Below are 25,852 nucleotides of genomic sequence, written 5' to 3' on the forward strand. Positions count from 1 at the left end.
GGAGCTTAATGATGGTGATAGAATCAAGTGCTTTTGGGTAAGGATCAAGGGGAAGGCCAACAAGGCAGATTTCCTGATGGGAGTCTGTTATAGACCATCCAACCAGGATGAAGAGGCAGATGAAATATTCTATAAGCAGCTGGGAGAAGCCTCACGATCACTGGTCCTTGTTCTTGTGGGGAACTTGAACTTACCAAATGTCTGTTGGAACTATAACACAGCAGAGAGGAAACAGTCCAGGAGGTTCCTGGAGTGTGTGGAAAAACTCCCTGACACAGCTGGTGAGTGAGCCAACCAGGGGAGGTGCCCTGCTGGACCTGCGGTTTGCAAACAGAGAAGGTCTGGTGGATGATGTGATGGTTGGTGGCCATCTTGGGCACAGCGATCATGTGATGACACTTTTTGATTCTCGGACAAGTAAGGAAGGGGTCAGCAGAACTGCCACCTTGGACTTCCAGAGGGCAGATTGGCCTATTTAGGAGGCTGGTTGAGAGAGTCCCTTGGGAGGCAGACCTGAAGGGCAGGGAGCAGAAAGAAGCCCCCATAATCCAGGAGGGAATGGTCAGCAACCTGCTATGCCACTTAGACCCCCACAAGTCCATGGGCCTGGATGTGATCCACCCAAGAGTACTGAGGGAACTGGTGGAAGATCTCACTAAGGCACTTCCAATCATTTACCAGCAGTCCTGGTCAACCATGGAGGTCCCAGGGCCTGGAAATTGGCAAATGTGACACTCATCTATAACAAGGGTCAGAAGGAGGATCTGGGAAACTACAGACCTGTCAGCCTGACCATGATGCTGGGAAAGGTCATGGAGGAGATCACCTTGAGTGCCATTATGCAACACATGGAGGACAACCAGGGAATCAGGCCCAGCCAGCATGGGTTTGGGAAAGGCATGTCCTGCTTGACCAACCTGATCTCCTTTTATGATGAGGTGACCTGCCTGATGGATGAGGGAAAAGCTGTGGATGTTGTTTACCTGGACTTTAGTAAAGCCTTTGACACCGTTTACCAGAGCATTCTCCTGGAGAAACTGGCAGCCCATGGCTTGGACAGGTGCAGTGTTTGCTGGGTAAAAAACTCTCTGGATGGCCAGACCCAGAGAGTGGTGGGGAATGGTGCTGCATCCAGCTGGCAGTCACTCACCAGTGGGGTTCCCCAGGGCTCAGTATTGGGGCCAGTCCTGTTTAATATCTTTATCAATGATCTGGATAAGGGGATTGAATGCACCCTCAGTAAGTTCCCATACAACAAGTTGGGCAGGAGTGTTGATCTGCTGGAGGGCAGGAAGGCTCTGCAGAGGGATCTGGACAGGCTGGATCAATGGACTGATGCCAATTGTATGAGGTTCAACAAGACAAAGTGCCAGGTCCTGCACTTCCATCACAAGAACCCCCTGCAGTGCTGAGGGCAGAATGGCTGGAAAGCTGCCCAGTGGAGAAGGACATGGGGGTGCTGGTCAACAGCTGGCTGAATATGAGCCAGCATGTGCCCAGGTGGGCAAGAAGGCCAATGGCATCCTGACTTGTATCAGAAATAGTGGGGCCAGCAGGACCAGGGAAGTGATTGTCCTCCCGTACTTGGTACTGGTAAGGCCCCACCTTGAGTGCTGTGTCCAGTTCTGAGCCCCTCATGACAAGAAAGACATTGAGGGGCTGGAGCAAGTCCAGAGGAGGGCAAGGGAGCTGGGGAAGGGTCTGGAGCACAGGTCCTGTAAGGAGCAGCTGAGGGAGCTGGGGATGTTTAGCCTGGACAAAAGGAGGCTCAGGGGAGACCATATTGCACTCTACAACTCCCTGAAAGAGGTTATAGTGAGATGGGGGTCAGCCTCTTCTCCCAGGTAACAATAGAACAAGAGGAAAGAGCCTCAAGTTGTGTCAGGGGAGGTTTAGATAATATATTAGGAAAACTTTCTTAATGGAATGGATTATGAAGCATTGGAACAGACTGCCCAGGGAAGTAGTTTAGTCACCATCCCTGGAATTGTTCAAAAAACATGTGGATATGGCACTTGATGGCATGGTTTAGTGGTAAACACAGTGGTGGTACTGGGTTAACAGTTGGGCTTGATGATCTCAAAAATCTTTTCCAACCCTAAGGATTCTATGAAACTCATTCAAAACTGACTATGAAAAGATAAAACATACCATCATTGTTCAGTTTAATGGGATAAATACTAAGGGTAAAAATTAATTATACCTTTAAAAACTGATTTGAATAGCAATCCTGCAGAAAACAGTTTGAAGAAGTTGGGGTAATGAAGAAGTTTTGCATCTGTGTATGAATAATAAGATTAATCATAATGTTGCAGCCTTTTTAGAAGCAGTGTGACCATTGGCAGAGATAGTTATGAACAAGGATTATTAAATCATAAAACCTAAAAATTTTATGATTTAATTTTTTTCTTAGTTTTAGTATTTTGTTCCTTAAAAATTATGAATACCTACCAGATATTGTATATTTACAATATTTGATTCTACTAAATCAGCAAGCATAGACTTGAAGGCTCACTGCACGTATACTCAATTTAAGGACCATTTTTTGAGAAACTTGAGAATCACAGAATGGTTTAGGTTGGAAGGGACTTTATAGATCGTGTCATTCCAACCCCCTGCCATGGGCAGGGACACCTTCCACTAGACCAGGTTGCTCCAAGCCCCATTCAACTTGACCTTGGACACTTCCAGGGATGGGGCATCCACAGCTTCTCTGGGCAACCTGTGCCAGGGCCTCACCATGCTCACAGGGAAGAATTTATTTATTCCTCATATCCAATCTAAATCTACCCTCTTTGAGTGTAAAGCTACTTTCTCTTGTCCTGTCACTACATGTCCTTGTCAAAAGTCCCTCTCCAGCTTTCTTGTAGGCTCCCTTCAGGTACTGGAAGGTCCTCTAAGGTCTCCCTGGTGCCTTCTCCAGGCTGAACAGTCCTAATTCTGTCCTCATAGGAGAGGTGCTCCATCCCTCTGAGCATCTTTATTACCGTCCTCTGGACTCGCTCCAATGTGTTGATGTCCTTCCTGTGCTGGGGACTCAGGTTCTAATATCTTAAGGCTAATTGTTTTCTGGAATGTTGCCTATATAGTAGTCTAATAGCAGTCTAAATTACAAAGATTTTTATATAAATAAATATTTTTCTAATATTTTTGTATGCTTTTTCATCCAATCCATTTTATCAGTATATGTACTAATTTCAGTCTTTATTTTATCAAATGTTCATGTTCCTAATATTTTTGGGGCTTTTTTTATCATTGTCACTTTAGGATGGCGATCCTTCAGTAAAGAATGCTGCATCTTTTTCCTTGAGGTCACCACAGTCAGTCTGCTCTCCAGCTGGAAGTGATGGAACCCTTAAAGGTAATCTAGCAGTCATGTATTTTTTTCCTAATTTCAAAAACCAGAGTTTAAAGAGGTATTTAGTTAATTCTCCCAACTTGTGTATTCCAATAGTACTAAAGTGTATGTAATTAAGTTATGGATACAAAATTATTTTGAGCCCTGATTCAGAAGAAATTTTTGAAGTTTCAAAAATTGACTAATCATACTTCAAAACAAAGCTCAAATTCATAGAGGACACAATAATTTTAAATCCTTTCCAATATCAGGATTAAAAGATAAGAATTATTTCAGTTGCTCTACATAAGAAAAAATTTAAAGGCAGCATTACAAGTACTGAACTCTTAACCAGCTCAAAAGTGTTTTAACATGCAATGCTTGTCTTGATTGCAATCATCAAATTTTATGAATGTGAAATTAAAAGTAGTTCAATGAACACAATATACATAGCATAAATGAAACCTGAAAACCTTAGCTGTGGAGAAGGAATAGGGTAAACTGTCGGCCAGATGAGAAAATAATTCTTTATGCTAAAATATGTAATGCATACTGCTGTTTTTAATATTATCCCTAAGAAGCAATGACTGAGATAGATGAGATTTAGTAAGGTAGGGGTTTGGACATATTCTTACTAATCTAGGTTTTCAGTGTTTATGTATTTACATGGCACTAGTAAAAAGATGCAACAGTGTTTTCTTCTCTTTAGCCCCCCCAAAAAATTAAGTCTTTGTGGGTGGTCAGGTTAGGTGGAGAGGGAGAAGAGGAGATGGGGAAGATTCCAGAGAAGGTGAGGGTATTGGGCTTGTGCAGCTAGGATAAGAAAAGTCTTTGAGAGGAGACAGGGATGATGATGACAGGGACACAGACAGGATGACGTACAGTGGACAGACAGACCTTAAAGCAGTCTCCTCATACCTATGAGGAGATTATCAGGAAGACCTGAGTCAGGCTTTCCACAGTGTTGTGGAGGAAGAATGAGAGACAATAGACTTCTACTGAAATGGGAGGTTCTGACTAGGTAGAAGGAAAACCTTTTTCACTATCAGGACAGTCGAGCATTGGAAAAACCCAAAGAATCTGTGCATTTTTCATCCTTGGAGGTTTTCAAGACCAGTCTGGATAAAACCCTGCATAACATGGTGTTGTGGTTTAGGAATGGTACTCCCCAATTCAGTGCCCTCACTGACACTCTCCAAACCAGGTGCCACTCGCTTGCTCCCCGATTTTCCCCTCCCCCTGCAGCAGGCTGGAGAGGACAATATGAGGCACAAAAGGTAAAGATCATGGGTTGAGATAGGAAGTGGAAACAGCAATGAGATAAGAAAATTAACAGTAACAGCAACAATACTAATGACAGAGTATAAGAAAAGAAACAATTCACATGGAAGCCACCCAATAATAGACATTACGGGACAGCTCCCTCTGCCATGTTCTCTCCACTGGAAGGAACCCCTTTCCGATGGAAGATGGAGTACCCTTCCCCCGCCCCTGGCAATGACAGGGGGTGGTATAGAATAACCTCCGGGTCCTGGCCACGCCCCCTCTTGGCTACTGCAAAAATTAACCCTGTCCTGGCCAGAACCAGGACAGATGGTTTTGCTCACCCTGCTTTGAGCATGAGGATCAACTGAAGGCCTCCTGAAGTTCCTTAATGCACCAGTTTAAAAGTAAACTGGCGGGAGAAATGGCACTGGCCGCCGGAGCTGCTCCAGGGGGCCACGCACTGACCGCTGGGCTGTGCCAGGCCTGCACAGCCACCGGGCACACCGAGTGGCCACCAGTGGGGATTGCGCCCTCGTGAGAGAGGAGAGGAAGAACTACGGAGTGCACAGAGGTTTGCCAGTCCAATTTAGGGGAGGGAAAGGGTGTTGGGAGGGCGAGCGGGGCAGTCCTGAAAGGAGTGTTGCAGGTGAGCAGTGCGAGGGAAGATCTGTGGTACCACGGTGGGGGGAAGATAAGGACAGGGTGGATTGTGGGTTCTTCTGGGGGGTTGGAGGGTTTTGGCCGGGCTGGGACCATGGGAGGTACCTGAGCCCCGGGTGGGTGCAGGGGCCGGAACAGTTTGTTTTTGGCTCACCTGCGGCTACTGCCCAGGTTCGGTTTGTTTTGGATTTATTTATTGCATCCCGAAAGGGTGGTCAGGAGAGAGGGATGTTCCTGGGTATTTCCCTGGGTTTGAGTATAGATGGGTGGCAGAAAAGTAGGGAATGAAAGGCTTGCCCTAACCGATTTGAGTGGGAAAGAAGCCTGTGTACCCCTACACGGTTGCGAGCTATGCTGGCGATAGTACATGCCTTTGGTAGGGTCTCCCATGCCAGACAGGTCCAAACCGAAGGGTCAGATAAAATCTGTCCATGGGCAGGATGAGCTCGCTAGCCTTCTGGCAGTCATCCTAGGAGAAGGACAACTCTAATTCCAAACCTGGGCAGATGGAGCTGGCTTAGCCTTGTAAGGTCATCCAAGAGAAGGACACTAATCAAACCTACGTCCTAAGGACCTCGCTGTCAGTGTCCAAGCTTGCTAGGCCCTGACAGATGAACTTTAGGATTAAAGGGTGGGTCCAGTTCCGCGCATGATGCGTCTCACCTAAAAAATCCATTGCGCAGGTTCGAGGGTGATATCCACATTTGTAAAGCCCTGTAGCGACAGGCAAGGATCGAAACAGCAGGTGATAAGGTGCACTGGAAACTGCAGACCCAACCCTGCATGCAGGCAGTTCATGACATTGGTCGCTAGAGACTGACCCCGGAGATGACAGTCTCTTTAGGCAGCATCCTGAATGACCAAGCAGCCTTTTTCAAGGAGAGCACTGCTTGCTCCACTTGGATACGGACCTAGAAAAGGTGGCCTAACCAAAGCTCATCTCCACCCTTCACCCGGTTGGTTAACCGCGGCCAACGGGCATCTTCTTCTAATGCGATCACACAAAGATCAAGAGACAAAGGTATACACCTGCCTCCAAGGGTGTACCTAAACTGACTCTAGCATGCTGGAACATCAGAACCATGCTTGATTCTGTGGATAGTGGATGCCCTGAGCATCGTTCTGCCCTAATTGCCCACGAAGTATCACGTCTCAACATTGACATTGCTGCTCTCAGTGAAGTTCATCTCCATGAGGAAGGCAGCCTTAGAGAACATGGCACCGGTTACACACCCTTTTGGTCAGGTAAACCCAGAACCGAAAGGCATCTCTCAGGAGTTGGCTTCATGATTAAAAACACCATTGTTCCTAAACTCGAAAATCTGCTGACAGGTCATTCTGACCACATTATCTCCCTACGCCTTCCACTATACAACAAGCAACACGTTGTCCTCTTTAGTATATATGCCCCAACTCTCCAAGCTGACCCTACCGAAAAAGATGAATTTTACACCCTGCTCTGCCTTACCCAAAAGGTTCCTGCAGATGATAAGATCATTATCCTTGGTGATTTCAACACCAGAGTAGGAAAGAACTTTGAAGCCTGGAAAGGAGTATTAGGCAAGCATTGCGTTGGAAACTGCAACGATAACGGTTGTCTTCTGCTAGAATTCTGTGTGGAGCAACAACTCACCATCACTAATACTATCTTGCAACAGAAAAATTGTAGGAAGACAACCTGGATGCATCCTAGATCTAAGCATTGGCACCTCATCGATTATGTCTTGGTGCGATGGAGAGATGTCCATGATGTCCACCATACCCGCGTGATGCCCAGCACAGAATACCAAACAGACCATCAACTTGTGCGCTGTAAACTTCAATCTTAAGTTCAAACCTAAAAGGGGCGGTATCCCAAGGAGGACACTCCAAGTTAACAATCTCCAATCAACCACAGTGAGAGTCAGATTCCAGGCAAATCTTCAAACTAGGCTCAAAAATCATTCTATAGATTCGATAGATGCCTCTCCTGAAACACTTTGGCACCATATAAAAAACAGCATCCTGCAGTCCTCTGAAGAATCCTTCAAGAACAACAAGGACTGGTTTGATGAAAATAATCAAGAGACCCTGGAATTGTTGAGGAAGAAGAGATCTGCTCACCAAGCACACCTTGCACTGCCATCCTGTCATGTAAGAAAAGCAGCCTTTCGTCTTGCATGCAGCAAGCTCCAACAGAAACTCCGTGACATCCAGAACAAGTGATAGATCAATCTAGCTGAAAAAACGCAATTATGCGCAGATACGGGTGATCACAGAAGATTCTATGAGGCCTTGAAAACAGCATACGGGCCTACATACCAGGTCCAAAGCCCTCTACTCAGCGCAGATGGTCAAATGCTTCTAAAACCTCCATTCTGAGTCTATGGTCTGAACACTTTCAGACTCTTTTCAGTACTAGCCGTGTAGTTCAAGACTCAGCAATTCAGTACATCACACAGCAACCAATGAAGTATGAATTGGATATTGACCCCACTTTGGGAGAAACCCTTAAGGCCATACAGCAGGTGAAAATTGGCAAGGCAGCTGGGGTTGATGGAATTCCACCTAAAGTCTGGAAACATGGGGGCCAAGCACTCCATGCTAAATTTCACGAGTTTGTGGTGCCCTGTTGGGAACTAGGTGAACTACCATCAGACCTTCGTGATGCAGTCATCATCACTTTGTATAAGAAGAAAGGAGTTAAATCAGACTGTTCAAATTACCGTGGTATTACTCTGCTCTCCATTGCTGGCAAAATCCTGGCAAGAATACTTTTGAACAGACTAATACCCACTATAGCAGAAGGAATTCTACCTGAAAGCCAGTGTACTTTCAGAGCCAACAGGAGTACCACAGACATATTTGTTCTCAGACAACTTCAAGAGAAGTGTAGGGAACAGAACAAAGGTCTCTCTGTAACCTTTGTTGATCTCACCAAGGCTTTCACCTCTGAGAGCAGAAAAGGACTATGGCAGATTTTGGAACGTTTAGGATGTCCCCCCAAGTTCCTTAAAATGATCATCTCACTTCATGAGGATCAGCAAGGCCAAGTCACATATGGCAACGCACTTTCTGAGCCCTTTCTAATAAAGAATGGTGTGAAACAAGGCTGCATTCTTGCATCAACCCTATTCACAACCTTTTTCAGCATGATGCTCCACAGGGCCATGGCAGACCTGGATGATCAGAACGGTATCTATATTCAGTATTGTACTGATGGAAGCCTATTCATCCTAAGGCGACTGAAGGCCCATTCTAAGACCTTAAACCATCTTGTCCGGGAACTGCTTTATGCTGATGACGCCGCCCTTGTGGCCCACACAGAAGCAGCTCTGCAGCGTTTAACATCCTGCTTCGCAGACGCTGCTGAGATTTTGGGCTGGAAGTCAGATTAAAGAAGACAAGTTCTCTATCAACCTGCACCTCAGGAAGTCTTCCTTCATCCCCATATCACCATTGGCCAATAAGAGCTCAAATCAGTCCAACAGTTTAATTACCTAGGTAGCCTCATCTCCTCAGATGGTAAGATTGACGGAGAGATAGACAACAGGTTAGCAAAGGCATATAGCGCTTTCGGAAAACTCCATAAAAGAGTACGGTGAAATAAACACTTAAAGAAAAGTACAAAGATCAGTGTTTACAGAGCCATTGTGCTGTCTACTCTTTTATATGGATCCGAATCATGGGTCATCTCCCGCCACCACCTGCGACTCTTAGAACACTTCCATCAGCGCTGTCTCCGTACAATCCTAAACATCCACTGGTCAGATTATGTGACAAATACGTCTGTTCTAGAACAAGCAGCAGTTACAAGTATTGAGGCCATGTTGCTGAGAACATAGCTGCGTTGGGCAGGACACGTCTCAAGGATGAAGGACCACCGCCTCCCTAAGATCATGCTTAATGGTGAACTTGCCACCGGCTGCCGCAAGAGAGGAGCCCCGAAGAGAAGATACAAGGACTCCCTGAAACAACATCTGAGCCTTGGCCATATTGATCAACATAACTGGTCTACTCTGGCCTGCTATCGGGAGGCCTGGAGACACACTATCTTTAATGCTGCTGCTGCTTTTGAGAAAGCATGCAGGATCACTTTTGAGGAGAAAAGACAATGCAGAAAGAACCGTGTCTTGCAGAATATACCACCTAAGGAGTCCTTCTGATGTGCCTTTTGCAATCGGATGTGTCTATCTCGTATTGGCCTTTTTAGCCACTAGCGCACTTTTAACAAATGTGGGTAGAGCCCTTCCCAAATCTTCGTTCGTGAAGCCTAGCCATGATGGCGGGAGGAATGAACCCAACTCAAATGATTACGAGTCAGAGTTACAATTTACTAACAAGATTCCAATAAATACAGTGATACAGAGAAAACTGGTTTTAACCTCTAAAGACAGATGTATAACCCAGCACTCTGGGACAAGAACAGAATGGTGTTCGTTCGCCCCTGTGCTGACCATCACATGGCCCCCGTGGGTGCAAAGTAAAATGAAAGGAAAACCTGTTGGTCCAGATGATGGTCACAGTCCTGTTGAAGTAATAATCTCAGTCCTGTCAACAGTGGCAGTTGCAGTCCTTTTGAAGTTCGGGTCCTCCTCTCAATCCGGCGAGTGGTACCAGAGGCCCCAAAACCCAAAGTTTATATATATGCTCAGGTTCAGGTGGGAATGCCCAGTACCTCCCCCAGGGTGGGGTGTTTCACAATGGGTGATTTAAATCTGTGAGTTATGGGATAATTTTGGAGTCTTTGATGGTCTAGGTGTTGCAGCTTCCTATTATGCCAGTCCAAGGTGGCTCATTAGCAGAGATGACCCCTTAGGCTGGGTGTGAAGGTGTTAATGCCTTTCTGGAAGGGAGTTATCATAGCTGTCATTGGTGTGAAAACAAACGAACACTCCCCTGCCTTGCAGGGTTTCTTTAACACCCAGCTTGTAGCCTGAGGTGTCAGGTGTGCCCTGGGCATCTGCTGCAAACAATGCATTTATTAACAGTCCATCAGAAATGACATACAGGGTGTAGAATACACAGTTTTGGTTATACTCACATAGTGATAAACTGGTCCCAGCCCCTGTAATTAGGACACTGTAGTGGGTTGACCCTGGCTGGATGCCAGGAACCCACTAAAGCCGCTCTCTCACTCTCCCTCTGCAACTGGACAGAGGAGAGAGGAAAAAAACAGCTAAGGATTCATGAGTTAAGAGCTGGGAGAGGTCAGTTACTGATTAATTTCACGGGCAAAACAGACTCAAAGTGGGGATATTAATTACATTTATTACTTACAGGATAAGAGCCAAAGAGTGAGAAATAAAAGTCTTAAAAACACCTTCCTCCCACCCCTCCTTCCATGTTCTCCCTCCTCCCCCCAGTGGTGCAGAAGGCAGGGAATGGGGGTTACAGTCTGATTGTACAATTCAGATTGTAACATTTCAGCATTCAAGAGGCTGAAAAAGTGGAAGAGGAGCTTTTTGATTTACCTGTATGTTAGCTTTACTTTTCTCATTGATAAAGCACACAATTGAAATACTGTTACTAATAATGCTACCATTTTGCCTTCTTAAAGAAATTAATGAACCCTGATCAAAGGGACCAGTTCTTGATGCTGCAAGAATCTTGCCAGATGTTTACTTCCTCTAATCTTGCATTTTAGAAATGTATTGTAGATTTGTGGATAATTAGTGCTACTTAGAATATATGATCCCTGACAGTGAGGTTTTGGCCTATAATTTGGGCTATAAGCAATTGGTTATGCTGATAAATTTTCCACTGATGAACAAACATCAAGTATTTACACTGAGCTTTTTGTTGCTATTCTCATTCATCCTTGAAAGTCTGGTTGAGAAGTTGCAAACTTTGATAAAGCAAAATAATTTATTAGCAAAATAATTAATTGTTTGTTTGGGAGGACAAAAAGAATGGCATTAGACACCAGTTCAGAGAAAAATCACAGGAAGGATGTTATAATATCTAAACTTTCTTATATAACATAGAAATGTGAGGCAATTGCCAAAGGTATGGGTACAGACTGCATTTCTGTACTTCTGAAATGGAAGTAGCAAGGACTTCTGGAGACTCTGAGACTGTGATTGTACAGCCTTGAATTACTTCAAGACTGATGTGCCATGATGGATGATTACAGTCTCTTCAGGAGGTATAGGAAGGGCAGGTGAGGTGGAGGGGAGTGTAGCATTGTATGCAATGGAGGAGCTGGAATGTCTGGAGCTCACAGTTGGCAGTGGCACAGCTAAGAGCCTCTGGGTAAAGAGTAATGGACAAACAAATAATGCAGATGTCACCATGGGAGTCTGCTATAGACCTAGCCAGGATGATGACACCGACAAATTATTCTTTGAGGAACTAAGGGACACTTCCAAATCAACTGCCCTTGTCCTTATGGGGGACTTGAACTTGCCGGATGTTAAATGGGAATACCACACAGCTGGCACAAACAGGTCCAGAAGATTGCTAAAACACCTGGATGATAACTTCATGGTACAGGTAATAAGGGAGCCAACAAGAAAAGGGGTGCCCTCCTTGATTTGTTGCTTGTTAACAGAAAGGGTCTCATGAATGAAGTGGGGATTGGAGGCTGTCTTGGCCACAAAGACCACAAAGCAATCGAGTTTAAAATCTCCGTTGACAGGAGGAAAAGTGCCAGCAAAACTTCAACCCTGGATATGAGGAGAGCAGACTTAAGGCTGCTCAGTGAGTGAGGTCCCCTGGGAAAAAACTTTTGAAGGTACCAGGGCCCATCAGTGCTAGTCACTTTTTAAGCACCACCTCCTAAGAGCACAGGAGCAGAACTTCCTAAATGTCGGAAGTCAAGCAGGCAAGGCAGAAGGCCAGCTTGGCTGAACAGGGATCTTCTTCTGGAGCTAAAGCAAAAAAAGAAAGTGTATGGCCAGTGAAAGCAAGGTCAGGTGACATGGGAAGAATACAGAGATGCTGCTCGTCACTGTAGGGAGAAAATTTGTGCAGCCAAAGCTCAATTGGAGTTGAAGCTGGGCAGTACTGTGGGGGATAATAAAAAGAGTTTTTTTAAATATGTCAGTAGCAAAAGGCAGTGCAGAAATAACCGATCTGTTCCAGGATGAGGATGGTCAGGAGCTGAACCTGGCAAGGAACACAAAAGAATAACAGGAAGGGCTTCTACAGGTATGTCAGACAGAAAAGGAAGGTCACAGAAGGAATTACCGCCCCCCCCCCCTCAATAAACAATGCTGGTAAATTTGTAAAAACAGATGAGTAGAAGGCTGAGGTACTCAAAAACATTTCTGTTTTAGTCTTCAATGGCAACCTCTCTTCCCACACCTCGAGTGGATGGACAGCAGGACAGGGACTGGGGGAGCAAAGTCCCTCCCACTGTAAGTGAAGATCAGGTTTGTGACCACGAGGAACCTGAATGTACATCAGACTATGGGACCCGATGAGATACATCCCAGAGTCCTGAGGGAATTGGCTGATGGAGTTGCCAAGCCACTCTTCATGATATCTGAAAAGTCATGGCAGTCAGGGGAAGTCCCAGGTGACTGGAAAAAGGGAAACATTTCACCCACCTTTAAAAAGGGTAGAAAGGAGGACCCTGGGAACTACTGCGCTGTCAGCCTCATCTCTGTTCCTGGGAAGATCATGGAACAGACCCTCCTGGAACCTCTGTTGAGGCACATGGAGGACAGGGAGGTGATTTGGGACAGCCAGCATGGCTTCACCAAGGGCAAGTCCTGCCTGACCAACCCAGTGGCCTTCTATGATGGAGTGACTCCATCACTGGGCAAGGGAAGAATCATAGAATTGACTGGGTTGAAAAAGACCTCCAAGATCATCAAGTCCAATCCTTGATCCAACACCCATGGTTACTAGATCATGGCACTAAGTACCACATCCAGTCTCATCTTAAAAACCTCCAGGGACAGTGAATCCACCACCTCCCTGGGTAGCCCAGTCCAATGTCTGATTACTCTCTCTGTAAAAAATTTTTTCCTAATATTCAACCTAAACCTCCCCTGGCACAGCTTAAGACCATGCCCTCTTGTCCTACTGCTGGTTGCCTGGGAGAAGAGACTAACCTCCACCTGGCTACAACCTCCTTTCAGGTGATGAGGTCTCCCCTGAGCCTCCTATTCTCCAGGCTAAACAACCCCAGCTCCCTCAGCCTCTCCTCATAGGACTTGTGCTCAAGTCTCTTCACCAGCCTAGTTACTCTTCTCCGGACCTGCTCCAGCACCTCAATATCCTTCCTGAACTGAGGGGCCCAGAGCTGGACACAGTACTCAAGGCATGGCCTCACCAGCGCTGAGCACAGGGGAAGAATCACTTCCCTGGTCCTGCTGGTCACACTGTTCCTGATACAGGTCAGGATGCCACTGGCCTTCTTGGCCACCTGGGCACACTGCTGGCTCATGTTCGGCTTCCTGTATGAACTTCCAGGTCCCTTTCTGCTTGGCTACTCTCTAGCCACTCTGTCCCCAGCCTGTAGCGCTGCATGGGGTTGTTGTGGCCAAAGTGCAGGACCTGGCACTTGGCCTTGTTGAACCTCATCCCGTTGGAATCAGACCATCTCTCCAGCTTGTCTAGATCCCTCTGCAGAGCCCTCCTGCCTTCCAGCTGATCAACATGTCCCGCCCAGCGTAGTATCATCAGCAAATTTGCTAATGGTACACTCAATCCCCTCATCCAGATCATCAATAAAGATATTAAATAGAACTGGGCCCAACACTGATCCCTGGGGTCACCACTAGTGACCGACTGCCAACTGGATGCAGCACTGTTCACCACCACTCTCTGGGCCCGGCCCTCCAGCCAGTTCTTAACACAGCAGAGAGTGTGCCTGTCCAAGCAATGAGATGCCAGCTTTTTCAGGAATATGCTATGGGAGATGGTGTTAAAGGCTTTACTGAAGTCCAGATAGAACACATCCGCAGCCTTCTCATCCACCAGGCGGGTTACCTGGTGGATATCAGGTTGGTCAGACAGGACCTGCCCTTCCTAAACCCATGCTGGCTGGGTCTAACCCCTTGTCCATCCTTTAAGTGTTGTGTGATTGCATTAGAATGATCTTCTCCATAACCTTGCCAGGCACTGAGGTCAGGCTGACAGGCCTGTAGTTTCCCAGGTCCTCCTTGCATTCCAATAATCTGGTACCTCCCCAGTGAGCCAGGACTGTTGGTAAATAACGGAGAGCGGCTTGGCGAGCTTTTCCGCCAGTTCTCTCATCACCCTAGGATGGATCCCATCTGGTCCCATAGACTTGTGAGGATCCAAGTAGCTCAGCAGGTCGCAAACTGTCCCTCCTGGATTACAGGAGGGCTATTTGGCTTCCCGTCTTTGTCTACCAGTTCCGGAAGCCAGTTGTCCTGAGGACAACCTGTCTTACTGTTGAAAACTGAGGCAAAGAAGGTGTTAAGTACCTCAGCCTTTTCCTCATCTTTGGTGACTATGTTCTCCCCATGTCCAACAAAGAATGGAGGTTTTCCTTGTCCCTCCTTTTGCTATTGACGTATTTGTAGAAGCACTTCTTGTTATCCCTAACAGAAGTGGCTAGATTGAGTTCAAAGTGTGCCTTTGTCTCTCTAATTTTCTTTCTACATGACCTAATTACATTCCTAAACTCTTCATGAGTAGCCATCCCTTTTTTCCATAGTCGGTAAGCTCTCTTTTTTCCCCTAATTTCCTTTAAAATTTCCCTGTTCAGCCAGGCTGGCCATCTTCCCTGCTAGCTCACCTTTCGGCACACTGGGACAGCCTGCTCCTGTGCGTTCAAGACTTGCTTCTTGAAGCACGTCCATCCCTCCCGGACCCCTTTGTTTTCAAGGGCTATTTCCCAAGGTACCCTCTGAATCAGTCTTTTGAGTAGGCCAAAATCTGCCCTGTGGGAGTCCAGGGTAGTTTTATTGATGGCCCTCTTTGTGTCCCTGAGTATTGAAAACTATTATTTCATGGTCACTGTGCCCCAGATGGCCTCCGACTACCACATCACCCACCAGCCCCTCTCTGTTTGTGAACAGCAGGTCTAGTGGGGCCCCACCCCTGGTAGGCTCATTTACCAGCTGAAGCAGGAAATTATCCTCTATACACTCTAGGAATCTCCTAGACTGCCTCTTCTCCGCTGTGTGGAGTTCCCAGCAGACATCCAGCAGGTTAAAGTCACCCACGAGAACAAGGGCTGGGGATTTTGAGACATCCGCCAGCTGCTTGTAGAGTAATTCATCACCCTCATCATCCTGGTTGGGTGGTCTGTAACAGACTCCCACCAGGATGTCAGCCTTGTTGGCCTTCCCCTTGATTCTGATCCACAGGCACTCAACCTTATTGTTACTGACTTCAACTTCTACAGAGTCAAGAGACTCTCTAACATATAGAGCCACCCCTCCACCTCTCCCATCTTGCCTGTCCCTTCTTAAGAGCTTGTAGCCACCCATGGCAGCACTCCAGTCATGCGAGTCATCCCACCAAGGTTCCGTGATGGCGACTACATCATAGCTTTCCTGTTGTACAATGGCTTCTAGGTCCTCTTGTTTGTTGCCCAGACCACGTGCATTGGTGTACATGCACTTCAGCTGGGCTGCTGATATCACTTCTAACTCTGGCTTTCCACCCTTAGGCTCATCTCTGGAGAGCCTGGTTTCAACCCATTCCCCCTTCAAACCTAGTTTAAAGCCCTCCTTATCAGCCCCGACAACTTACGGGCTAGAGTCCTTTTGGCCTTTATGACAATGGATTGTGCTTGCATGATTGTGGCCTGTTAGGGAGGGATAGGATCCACCTGCCTAAAAAGGGCAAGAGAATCTCTGGCAGCAGACTGGCCAATTTGGTGGGACGGGCTTTAAACTGAAGGACTTGGGGGGTGGGGTCCAAAGCAGCAGTGCTCATGCCATTGCTTCCTCCTGGGGAGTAGGTCATACCGATCATTTCAGTGAAATATGTTCCTTGACAGCCTCTCAAGATGACAATCAAAGGGCAAACCACACCAAGGGTGTATATGGGTGTGGGGAATCCTCTGACACCCCTTCCAGGGAACCTGCATGCTTGATTACCTCTCTGAAGTACCTGTATACAAACACACACAGCACAGGAAATAAACAAGAAATGTAATCTCTGTGTGGTCACAGGGCCATGATCTCATTGCAACAACAGAGACATTGTGGGATAGCTCACATGACTGGAATGTTGCCATTGATGGCTCTGTACTTTTCAGAAAGGACAGGTCGGTGAGGTAAGGTGGTGGAGTTGCTCTTTATGTGAGAGAGCAACTGGAATGTATCAAGCTCTACCCAGGGACAGACAATTTGAGAGTTTATAGGTGAGAATTAAGGAAACAGGCTGATATGGGTGACACTGTTGTGGGTGTTTACTACAGGCCACCTGATCAGGAGGAGGAAGTTGATGAGGCTTTCTATAGGCAGCTGGAAATAGCCTCATGGTCACAGGCTCTGGTTCTCCTGGGGGACCTCAACCACCCTGATATTTATTGGAGGGACAACACAGCCAGGCACACACAGTCCAGGAAGTTCCTGCAGATTATTGAAGATAACTTTTTGATGCAAGTGGTGGAAGAGCTAACGAGGAGTGTTGCTGGACCTTGTACTAACAAACCAGGAGGGACTTGTTGAAGATATAAAGTTTGGGGGCAGTCTTGGCTGTAGCGACCATGAGATGGTGGAACTCAGGATCCTGTGTGGGATAGCAATAAGCTAAGCAATAAGCTAAGCAATAAGCCAGGACTAGAACCCTGAACTTCTGGAGAGCCAACTTTGGCCTCTTCAGGGACATACTTAGAGGAATCCCATGGGATAGGGCTCTAGAAGAGAAGGGGGTCCAAGAGAGCTGGTCAATATTCAAGCATCACTTCCTCCAAGTTTAAGACCAGTGTATCCCCATGATGAAGAAATCAGGCAAAGGGGGCAGGACACCTGCATGGATGAGTAGGGAGCTCCTAGTAAATCTCAAATGCAAGAAAGAAATTTATGGGATGTTGAAAAAGGAACAGGCCGTGTGGGGGGACTATAGGAACATCATCAGAGTATGCTGGGATGCGAGGAGGAGGGCCAAGGCCCACTTGGAATTGAGTCTGGCAAAGCATGTCAAGGACACCAGGAAGGGCTTCTACGAATACATTAACAGCAAAAGGAAGATTAGGGAAAATATGGGGCCACTGCTGAATCACATGGATGTACTGGTGACAGAAGACACAAGGGAAGGTGAAATTACTGAGTGTCTTCTTTGCCTCAGTCTTCACTGCCGATGACTCTCAGGAGTCCCAGACCACGGAGGTAAGAGAAGAAGGCTGGAGAAAGAAAAACCCTTGGTCATAGAGGGTTGGGTGAGAGATCAGCCAGGCAGACTAAACACTCATAAATCCATGGGCCCTGATTGGATGCACCCAAGGGTGCTGAGGGAGCTGGCAGATGTTGTTGCCTGATGATTGGAGGAAGGCCAGCGTTACTCCTATCTTCAAAAAGTGCAAGAAGGAGGACCAAGGAAACTATCAACCCGTCAGCCTCACCTCCATCCCTGGAAAGGTGATGGAACAGGTCATTCTGGAGGTCATCACCAAGCATGTAGAAGAAAAGAAGGTCATTAGGAGGAGTCAGCATAGATTCACCAAGGGGAAACCACACTTGACCAACGTGATAGCCTTCTATGATGGCATGACAGGATGAGTTGATGAGGGGACAGCAGTGGATGTTGTCTACCTCAAATTCAGCAAGGCTTTTGACACTGTCTCCCATAACATCCCCATAGATAAGCTCAGGAAATGTGGGTTAGATGAATGTACAGTGAGGTGGATCAAAAACTGGCTGAATGGAAGAGCTCAGAGGGTCATGATCAGAAGAGTAGAATCCAGTTGGAGGCCTGTAGTCAGTGGCATTCCCCAGGGATCAATACTGGGTCCAGTCTTATTCAACTTGCTTATCAACAACCTTGATGAAGGGATAGAATGGACCCTCAGCAAGTTTGCTGATGATACAAAATTGGGGAGAGTGGCTGATACACCTGAAGGCTGTGCTGCCATTCATCAGGACCTTGATAGGCTGGAGAATTGGGCAGAGAGAAACCTAATGAGGTTCAACAAGGGCAAGTGTAGGGTCCTGCACCTGGGGAGAAATAACCCCAAGTAGCAGGACAGGTTGGGGGCTGACCTATTAGAGAGTAGCTCTGTGGAGAAGGACCTGGGAGTCTTGGTGGATGACAAGTTGACCATGAGCCAGCAGTGCACCCTTGTGGCCAGGAGGGCCAATGAGATCCTGAGGTGGCAGAGCACTGGAACTGGCTGCCCAGGGAGGGCATGGAGTCTCCCTCTCTAGAGACATTCAAAACCCACCTGAATGCATTCCTGTGCCACATGTTCTAGGTGACCCTGCCTTGGCAGGGGGGTTGGACTAGATGATCTCCAGAGGTCTCTTCCAACTCTAACGATTCTGTGATTCTGTGAAAGGCCTTGAGGGCAAGACTGATGAGGAGCAGCTGACGTCGCTTGGTTTGTTCTGCCTGGAGGAGACTGAGGGGAGACCTCATAGCACTCTACAGCTTCCTCCCGAGGGCAAGCAGAGGGGCAGCACCAATCTCTTCTCTGTGGTGACCAGTGACAAGACCCGAGGCAATGGCATGAAGCTGAGTCAGGGGAGGTCTAGGTTGGATATTAGGAAAAGGTTCTTCCCCCAGAGGGTGGTTGGGCACTGGAACAGGCTCCCTAGGGCAGTGGTCACAGCCCCAAGCCTGACAGAGTTCAAGATGTGTTTGGAGAACGTTGTCAGGCACATGGTGTGATTCTTGGGGATGGTCCTGTGCAGGGCTAAGGGTTCTACTAGATGATCCTTCCAACTAAGGGTATTCTATGATTCTATGAATGACGACTGTTTAATAAACAGAATCTGAATGAGGAAGAAGTTTTGTTTGCAATTCAGGCAAATATTTGAGAGATGACAGAAGTTATATCTATTCTTTTGGTTGGTTATTCACTTACTCAATGGAGTAAAATTTCTCTGTTATAGAAATTTTTGCCTCACTTCTGCTCCAGTAAAGGTACCACAGCACCTGAAGTTTTATCCAGAAGTTCTACGCTTGGCTTTATCCTTTCTTTGTTATGTAATTTGTATATTTTTAGCTATGCAAACAGAATAGTTGCTCTGCTTTCTTGCTATCATCTGCTTTCATAAAAAAATTAATTTCTATAAATTCCTCTATGAGAGGAATGGTATCCATTACCCAAGATCGAAATCCTTTATTCATTTGCTCTACTTTCCCAATACTCTGCAATCTCAGAAATTTATTTTTTTTTTCCCACTTAAGACAACTTCTATAGATCTGTATAAAGGGAAAGTTATCCACAATATTTTTAGTCCATAGCTTTCCAAAGAGAAGAATTCATATATTTACCATCTTGTTTCCATACAGTTCCTAGACTTCTGGGAAAACATCTGTAAGGAAGAGCAACAACTCTATTGAAACTGTATGTTTTTGCACTCTTTTCCAGAACTAAGTTGTATTTCCTCCAGAAATTGTTAATGGGTACTTGATTATTTTCTGAATAATTTGGAAAGATCGCTTTTATTTTCTTAGGTATTTTTAAGACCTCTCCATGGAGATTTCTCTACACTTGGTCTTTGCATGTACAGTGCTTGGCAAGAAGAATTATCAATCTTCTCAAATCTGTAGTACAGACTTTAGTGCTCTCAAAGGTATTGTCAAAAAAAATTATCATCTGTCATTCAGAAGAAAGGTGGAAGAAATGTATTCAAAGATATTTTCTGACAAAGCCAAAATAAGCATTCATTCTTGTTTCTTTCTTCAAGTCTTAACTTTTTTTTACACAAGGATTCTTCTGAACGAAGCGGTTTTAAGCTGGAACAGCCAAAGCTGAGGTTTTTCATGAGGCATTGGAAGCTCTGGAGAAAGTGGCAGGACCCTTCCCTGAAAAATATTGAAAGCGTGTAGAAAGCAAATATAATCTGTCCTGAAAAACCTCACAAATGTACGTTCTTCTTTGTGTCATATGCTATCCCTGTTTGAATTTTAAATTATGTTCTTTGAAAATGAATGTCAATATTGTCTGTTAATCGAAATAAGTAGTAGCAATTTCTTTATATCTAGTACAAAACTTGGGAAGATTTCCAGAGGAAGATTCTGTAATTTTAGAAAATACAGCAGGAAAGGCCTTAGGGGCTTCCCATCTTCTTAACCTCATGTTGAATGAGCTGTACCAGTATCACTCTGAATAAATTCCATCTCATTTTTTTTGTTAAAATGTCAGTAATGGAGTTTCCTTACTCTTGCCATGCAACCTGTTCAAATTCTTAGTGCTAGAAAGGTTTTCTCCTAATGCTTAGCCTGAATAATTTTTGTTGCAGTTAGGCATGACACTTCTTGACTTCTTTCCAGTGGACAAGGACAAACAATTCACATTGTTTTCATTTTTTTTATTTTTAGCAATCATTTACATATCAAATAATGTTATCCTGTCTTGCACTAACTTGTACAGACTGAACAACACCATTTCCTTCTATCATCTTTGTATAAGAAATTTCTGAGCTTGTAATTGTCTTTGATTTTTTTATCTGAATTCTAATTGGTTGGTATTTGTCTTGATGTTGTACCACCCTAAGTCATAGATACAGCTCTATTTAAAGACTTAGAAGGATGAGTAGTCAGGAAAGTACTGTAGACAACCTTGTATGATACTACTGTCATATGAATATAGCTGCTTTTTCGGTGATAATTTAGATTTGTGTTCAAGCTGTTATAAACATATTGCTGTCTTTCTGTAGAGCTTATCTATCTTCTTCTCATGTTGTTAAAATTACTCTTTCTCAGATGAATAAAAGGTTTGTGCTGCTTCTTAGTGAATTTCTTTTGTTTCAAAAGATTATTCCAAGTAGTCAAGAAAAGTGTAAATTTTGATTCTGTTTTTAAAAGCAGCTGTGGGCCTCAAACACTCAACACCAAAAACTCATTGTGATCTTTAGATTAATAAAATACTCCCTAATTCTGTTACGTGAAAAGTTAATAATGACAAATACTTTATACTACTATTCTTAAGACAGTGCTCTGGAAAACTGCACTTGTTCACTTCTGTCCTGTTCATCCATTTTTACCAAGAACAACTGATATTCTGAACACAGTTTTGCAATCAGGTACACTGCAGTCTTGCAGTATTTTTGTCGAGACCATACTCCCATAGCCTGCTAGTGAAATTGTTATGGGAAGCTATATAGAAAGTCATTATAAAGTCCAGGCATGACACTCACTTCTCCTTAATCCACAAGACATTGCTTTATGGAATCATCATGGCTAGGCTTCGCGAACGAAGATTTGGGAAGGCTCTATCCACATTTGCTACAGGCACGCTGGTGGCTTATGAGGCCAATACGTGACAGACATATCCGATTGCAAAAGGCACAGCAGAAGGACTCCTTAGATGGTGTACTCTGCAATACACGTTTCTTTCTGCGTTACCTTTTTTCCTCGGGAGTGATCCTGCATGTGTTCTCAAAGGAGACAGCTGCGTTATAGATGGTGTGTCTCCAGGCCTCCCGATTTGAGGCCAGAGTAGACCAGTTATGGTGATCAATATGGCCAAGGCTCAGATGTTGTTTCAGGGAGTCCTTGTATCTTTTCTTCGGGGCTCCTCTCATGCGGCAGCCAGTGGCAAGTTCACCATAGAGCAGTATCTTAGGGAGGCAGTGGTCCTTCATCCTTGAGACGTGCCCTGCCCATCGCAGCTGCGTTCTCAGTAACGTGGCCTCAATACTTGTGACTGCTGCTTGTTCTAGAACAGATGCATTGGTCAAATAGTCTGACCAGTGGATGTTTAGGATTGTACGGAGGCAGCGTTGATGGAAGCGTTCTAGGAGATGCAGGTGGTGGCGGTAGATGACCCATGATTTGGAACCATATAAGAGAGTAGACAACACTATGGCTTTGTAAACACTGGTCTTGGTGCTTTTCTTCAAGTGTTTATTACGCCATACTCTTTTGTGGAGTTTTCCAAAAGCACTGTGTGTCTTTGCTAACCTGTTGTCTATCTCTCCGTCAATCTTACCATCTGAGGAGATGAGGCTACCAAGGTAATTAAACTGTTGGACTGATTTGAGCTCTGATTTGCCAATGGTGATGTGGGGATGATGGGGGACTTCCTGAGGTGCAGGTTGATGGAGGACCTCTGTCTTCTTTAAGCTGACTTCCAGCCCAAAGAGCTCAGCAGCATCTGCAAAGCAGGATGTTAAACGCTGCAGGGCTGCTTCTGTGTGGGCAACAAGGGCGGCGTCATCAGCATAAAGCAGCTCCTGGACAAGATGGTTTAAGGTCTTGGTGTGGGCCTTCAGTCACCTTAGATTGAAAAGGCTTCCATCAGTACGATATCGAATGTAGATACCATCCTGATCATCGAGGTCTGCTGTGGCCCTTTGGAGCATCATGCTAAAGAAGACTGTGAATAGGGTAGGAGCGAGAACGCAGCCTTGTTTCACACCATTCTTAATTAAAAAGGGCTCAGAAAGTGTGTTGCCATATGTGACTTGGCCTTGCTGATCCTCATGGAGTGAGATGATCATTTTAAGGAACTTGGGGGGACAACCTAAACGTTCCAAAATCTGCCACAGACCTTTTCTGCTCACAGTATCAAAAGCCTTGGTGAGGTCGACAAAGGTGACATAGAGACCTTTGTTCTGTTCCCTACACTTCTCTTGCAGTTGTCTGAGGACAAATACCATGTCTGTGGTACTCCTGTTGGCCCTGAAACCGCACGGACTTTCAGGAAGAATTCCTTCTGCAATGTCGGGTATTAATCTGTTCAAGAGTATTTTTGCCAGGATTTTGCCAGCAGTGGAGAGCAGAGTAATACCACGGTAATTTGAGCAATCAGATTTAATTCCTTTCTTCTTATACAAAGTGATAATGACTGCATCTCGGAGGTCTGATGGTAGTTCGCCGAGTTCCCAACAGCGCACCACAAACTCGTGGAATTTGGTATGGAGTCAAGGCCCCCATGTTTCCAGACTTCAGGTGGAATTCCATCAATTCCAGCTACCTTGCCGATTTTCACCTCGTTTCCCCTGCCTGTCCTTCCTAAAGAGCCTGTATCCTTCCATTCCAACACTCAAGTCACAGGAGTCATCCCACCACATCTCTGTGATGCCAATAAGATCACAGCCCTGCAGGTGTGCACATATCTTCTGTTTATTCCCCATGCTGTGTGTGTTTGCATAGAGGCATTTAAGTTGGGCCCCCAATGAAGCTGACTTTCTGTCTGGAGTGGCTGGAATTCCTTCGTGCTATCCGTCAAGTGTTCTCCTGCTGACCTGGGATCCCTCTCCAGGCTCTGGGCATCTCTTGCTGGCTCTGGCATTTAACTGGTATGAGTGGGATGGCACATCACCAGCAATCCTGATGTTCCCCTCCCCTACTACATCCAGTTTAAAGCCCTATCAATAAGCCCTGCTAGCTCCTGGCCAACTATCCTCTTCCCCTTTGAGAGGTGAATCCTATCTGATGCCACCAGGCCTGGTGCCATGTAGGCCATTCCACTGTCAAAGAAACTAAAATTTTGGTGGTGACACCAACCATGGAGCCAATAGACTGGGTGCATCCATTTCTTTCAATGTCTCTGCCTGCAACTGGAAGAATAGAGGAGAAAACTACCTGTGCTCCAGAATCCCTCATCAACCATCCCAAGGCCCTGAAGTCCCTTTTGATCGCCCTTGGACTATGTGTTGCGACTTCATTGCCACCCATGTGGAGGACCAGTAATGGGTAGTAGTCTGAGGGCCAAACCAGGCTATGAAGTTTCCTGGTGACATCCTTCAACATCCGGAGCCTCACATCTATTGTACAGAGGCACCTGGGAGGGTGAGGTAGGCAGGGAGAGCTTTTGCCTGTTGTCCCGAGCAAGGACTTGCCTCCATTCACCCCTTTCTTTTGATCTACTGCCTTCAGCCTGGCAGGGGGAGGATACAGGACCCTCTTGATGTGGGTTTCTTTCTGGTGGCTGTTCCTGTCTCAGGGAGGCCAGAGCATGGTTCCACCAGTCTGTCTCCTCCTTGGAGTCCCTGGTACTTTCTTAACCTTTCTACCTCCTCTCTCAGCTCCACCACCAGGCTAAACAGATCATCCACCTGGTCACACCACACCCAGCTGTCATCTCTACCGCCGTCTGATACCAGTGCCAAGCTCTGGCTCTCCCTGCAGCCTGAGACCTGGATGGTTGCATGTTTCTGTGGGAGATCCGTCTATGTCACCACATTGTTTCTGGCAAGTGCTGAGGACATGGGTCCCCGCCGAGTGCTTGCCATACCTGGGCTCCTCCTGAGAGGGCATCGACCACCAATTGAGCCCTGGAGACAGTAGGACGACTGAGCCCTTCCTGCGCGCCCTGCCGTGCAAGCTAAACTAAACTAAGCTCATGGCTAGGCTTTGCGAACGAAGATTTGGGAAGGGCTCTACTCACATTTGTTACAAGCGTGCTGGTGGCTAAAAAGGCCAATACGAGATAGACACATCCGATTGCAAAAGGCACATCAGAAGGACTCCTTAGGTGGTATATACTGCATGACACAATTCTTTCTGCATTGTCTTTTCTCCTTAAGAGTGATCCTGCATGCTTTCTCAAAAGCAGCAGCAGCGTTAAAGATAGTGTGTCTCCAGGCCTCCCGATAGCAGGCCAGAGTAGACCAGTTATGTTGGTCAATATGACCAAGGCTGAGATGTTGTTTCAGGGAGTCCTTGTATCTTCTCTTCGGGGCTCCTCTCTTGCGGCAGCCGGTGGCAAGTTCACCATAGAGCAGTATCTTAGGGAGGCGGTGGTCCTTCATCCTGGAGACGTGTCCTGCCCAACGCAGCTGTATTCTCAGCAACATGGCCTCAATACTTGTGACTGCTGCTTGTTCTAGAACAGATGTATTGGTCACAAAATCTGACCAGTGGATGTTTAGGATTGTACAGAGACAGCGTTGATGGAAGCGTTCTAGGAGATGCAGGTGGTGGCGGTAGATGACCCATGATTCGGATCCATATAAAAGAGCAGACAGCACAATGGCTTTGAAAATACTGATCTTTGTACTTTTTTTTAAGTGTTTATTTCGCCATACTCTTTTATGGAGTTTTCCGAAAGCGCTATATGCCTTTGCTAACCTGTTGTCTATCTCTCCGTCAATCTTACCATCCGAGGAGATGAGGCTACCTAGGTAATTAAACTGCTGGACTGATTTGAGCTCTGATTTGCCAATGGTGATATGGGGATGACGGAAGACTTCCTGAGGTGCAGGTTGATAGAGAACTTCTGTCTTCTTTAAGCTGACTTCCAGCCCAAAAAGCTCAGCAGTGTCTGCAAAGCAGGATGCTAAACGCTGCAGAACTCCTTCTGTGTGGGTGACAAGGGTGGCGTCATCAGCATAAAGCAACTCCCGGACAAGATGGTTTAAGGTCTTAGAACGGGCCTTCAGTCACCTTAGGTTGAATAGGCTTCCATCAGTACGATACTGAATATAGATACCGTTCTGATCATCCAGGTCTGCCATGGCCCTGTGGAGCATCATGCTGAAAAAGGTTGTGAATAGGGTTGATGCAAGAATGCAGCCTTGTTTCACACCATTCTTTATTAGAATGGGCTCAGAAAGTGTG

The 25,852-nt window shown here is 46.0% G+C and overlaps 1 protein-coding gene across 1 annotated transcript in view; it reads left to right on the forward strand.

The window, feature by feature from the left end:
• Window positions 1–25,852, forward strand: part of LOC135405136 (nipped-B-like protein) — a 215,341-nt gene that overhangs the window by 99,866 nt on the left and 89,623 nt on the right. The window contains exon 8 of the mRNA XM_064639844.1: window positions 3,268–3,361. Within this exon, the coding sequence (XP_064495914.1) occupies window positions 3,268–3,361 (94 nt within the window). The remainder of the gene's footprint in view (window positions 1–3,267; window positions 3,362–25,852) is intronic.

Source organism: Pseudopipra pipra, chromosome W (assembly GCF_036250125.1).
Source record: "Pseudopipra pipra isolate bDixPip1 chromosome W, bDixPip1.hap1, whole genome shotgun sequence".
In the NCBI taxonomy this organism is placed as follows: domain Eukaryota; kingdom Metazoa; phylum Chordata; class Aves; order Passeriformes; family Pipridae; genus Pseudopipra; species Pseudopipra pipra.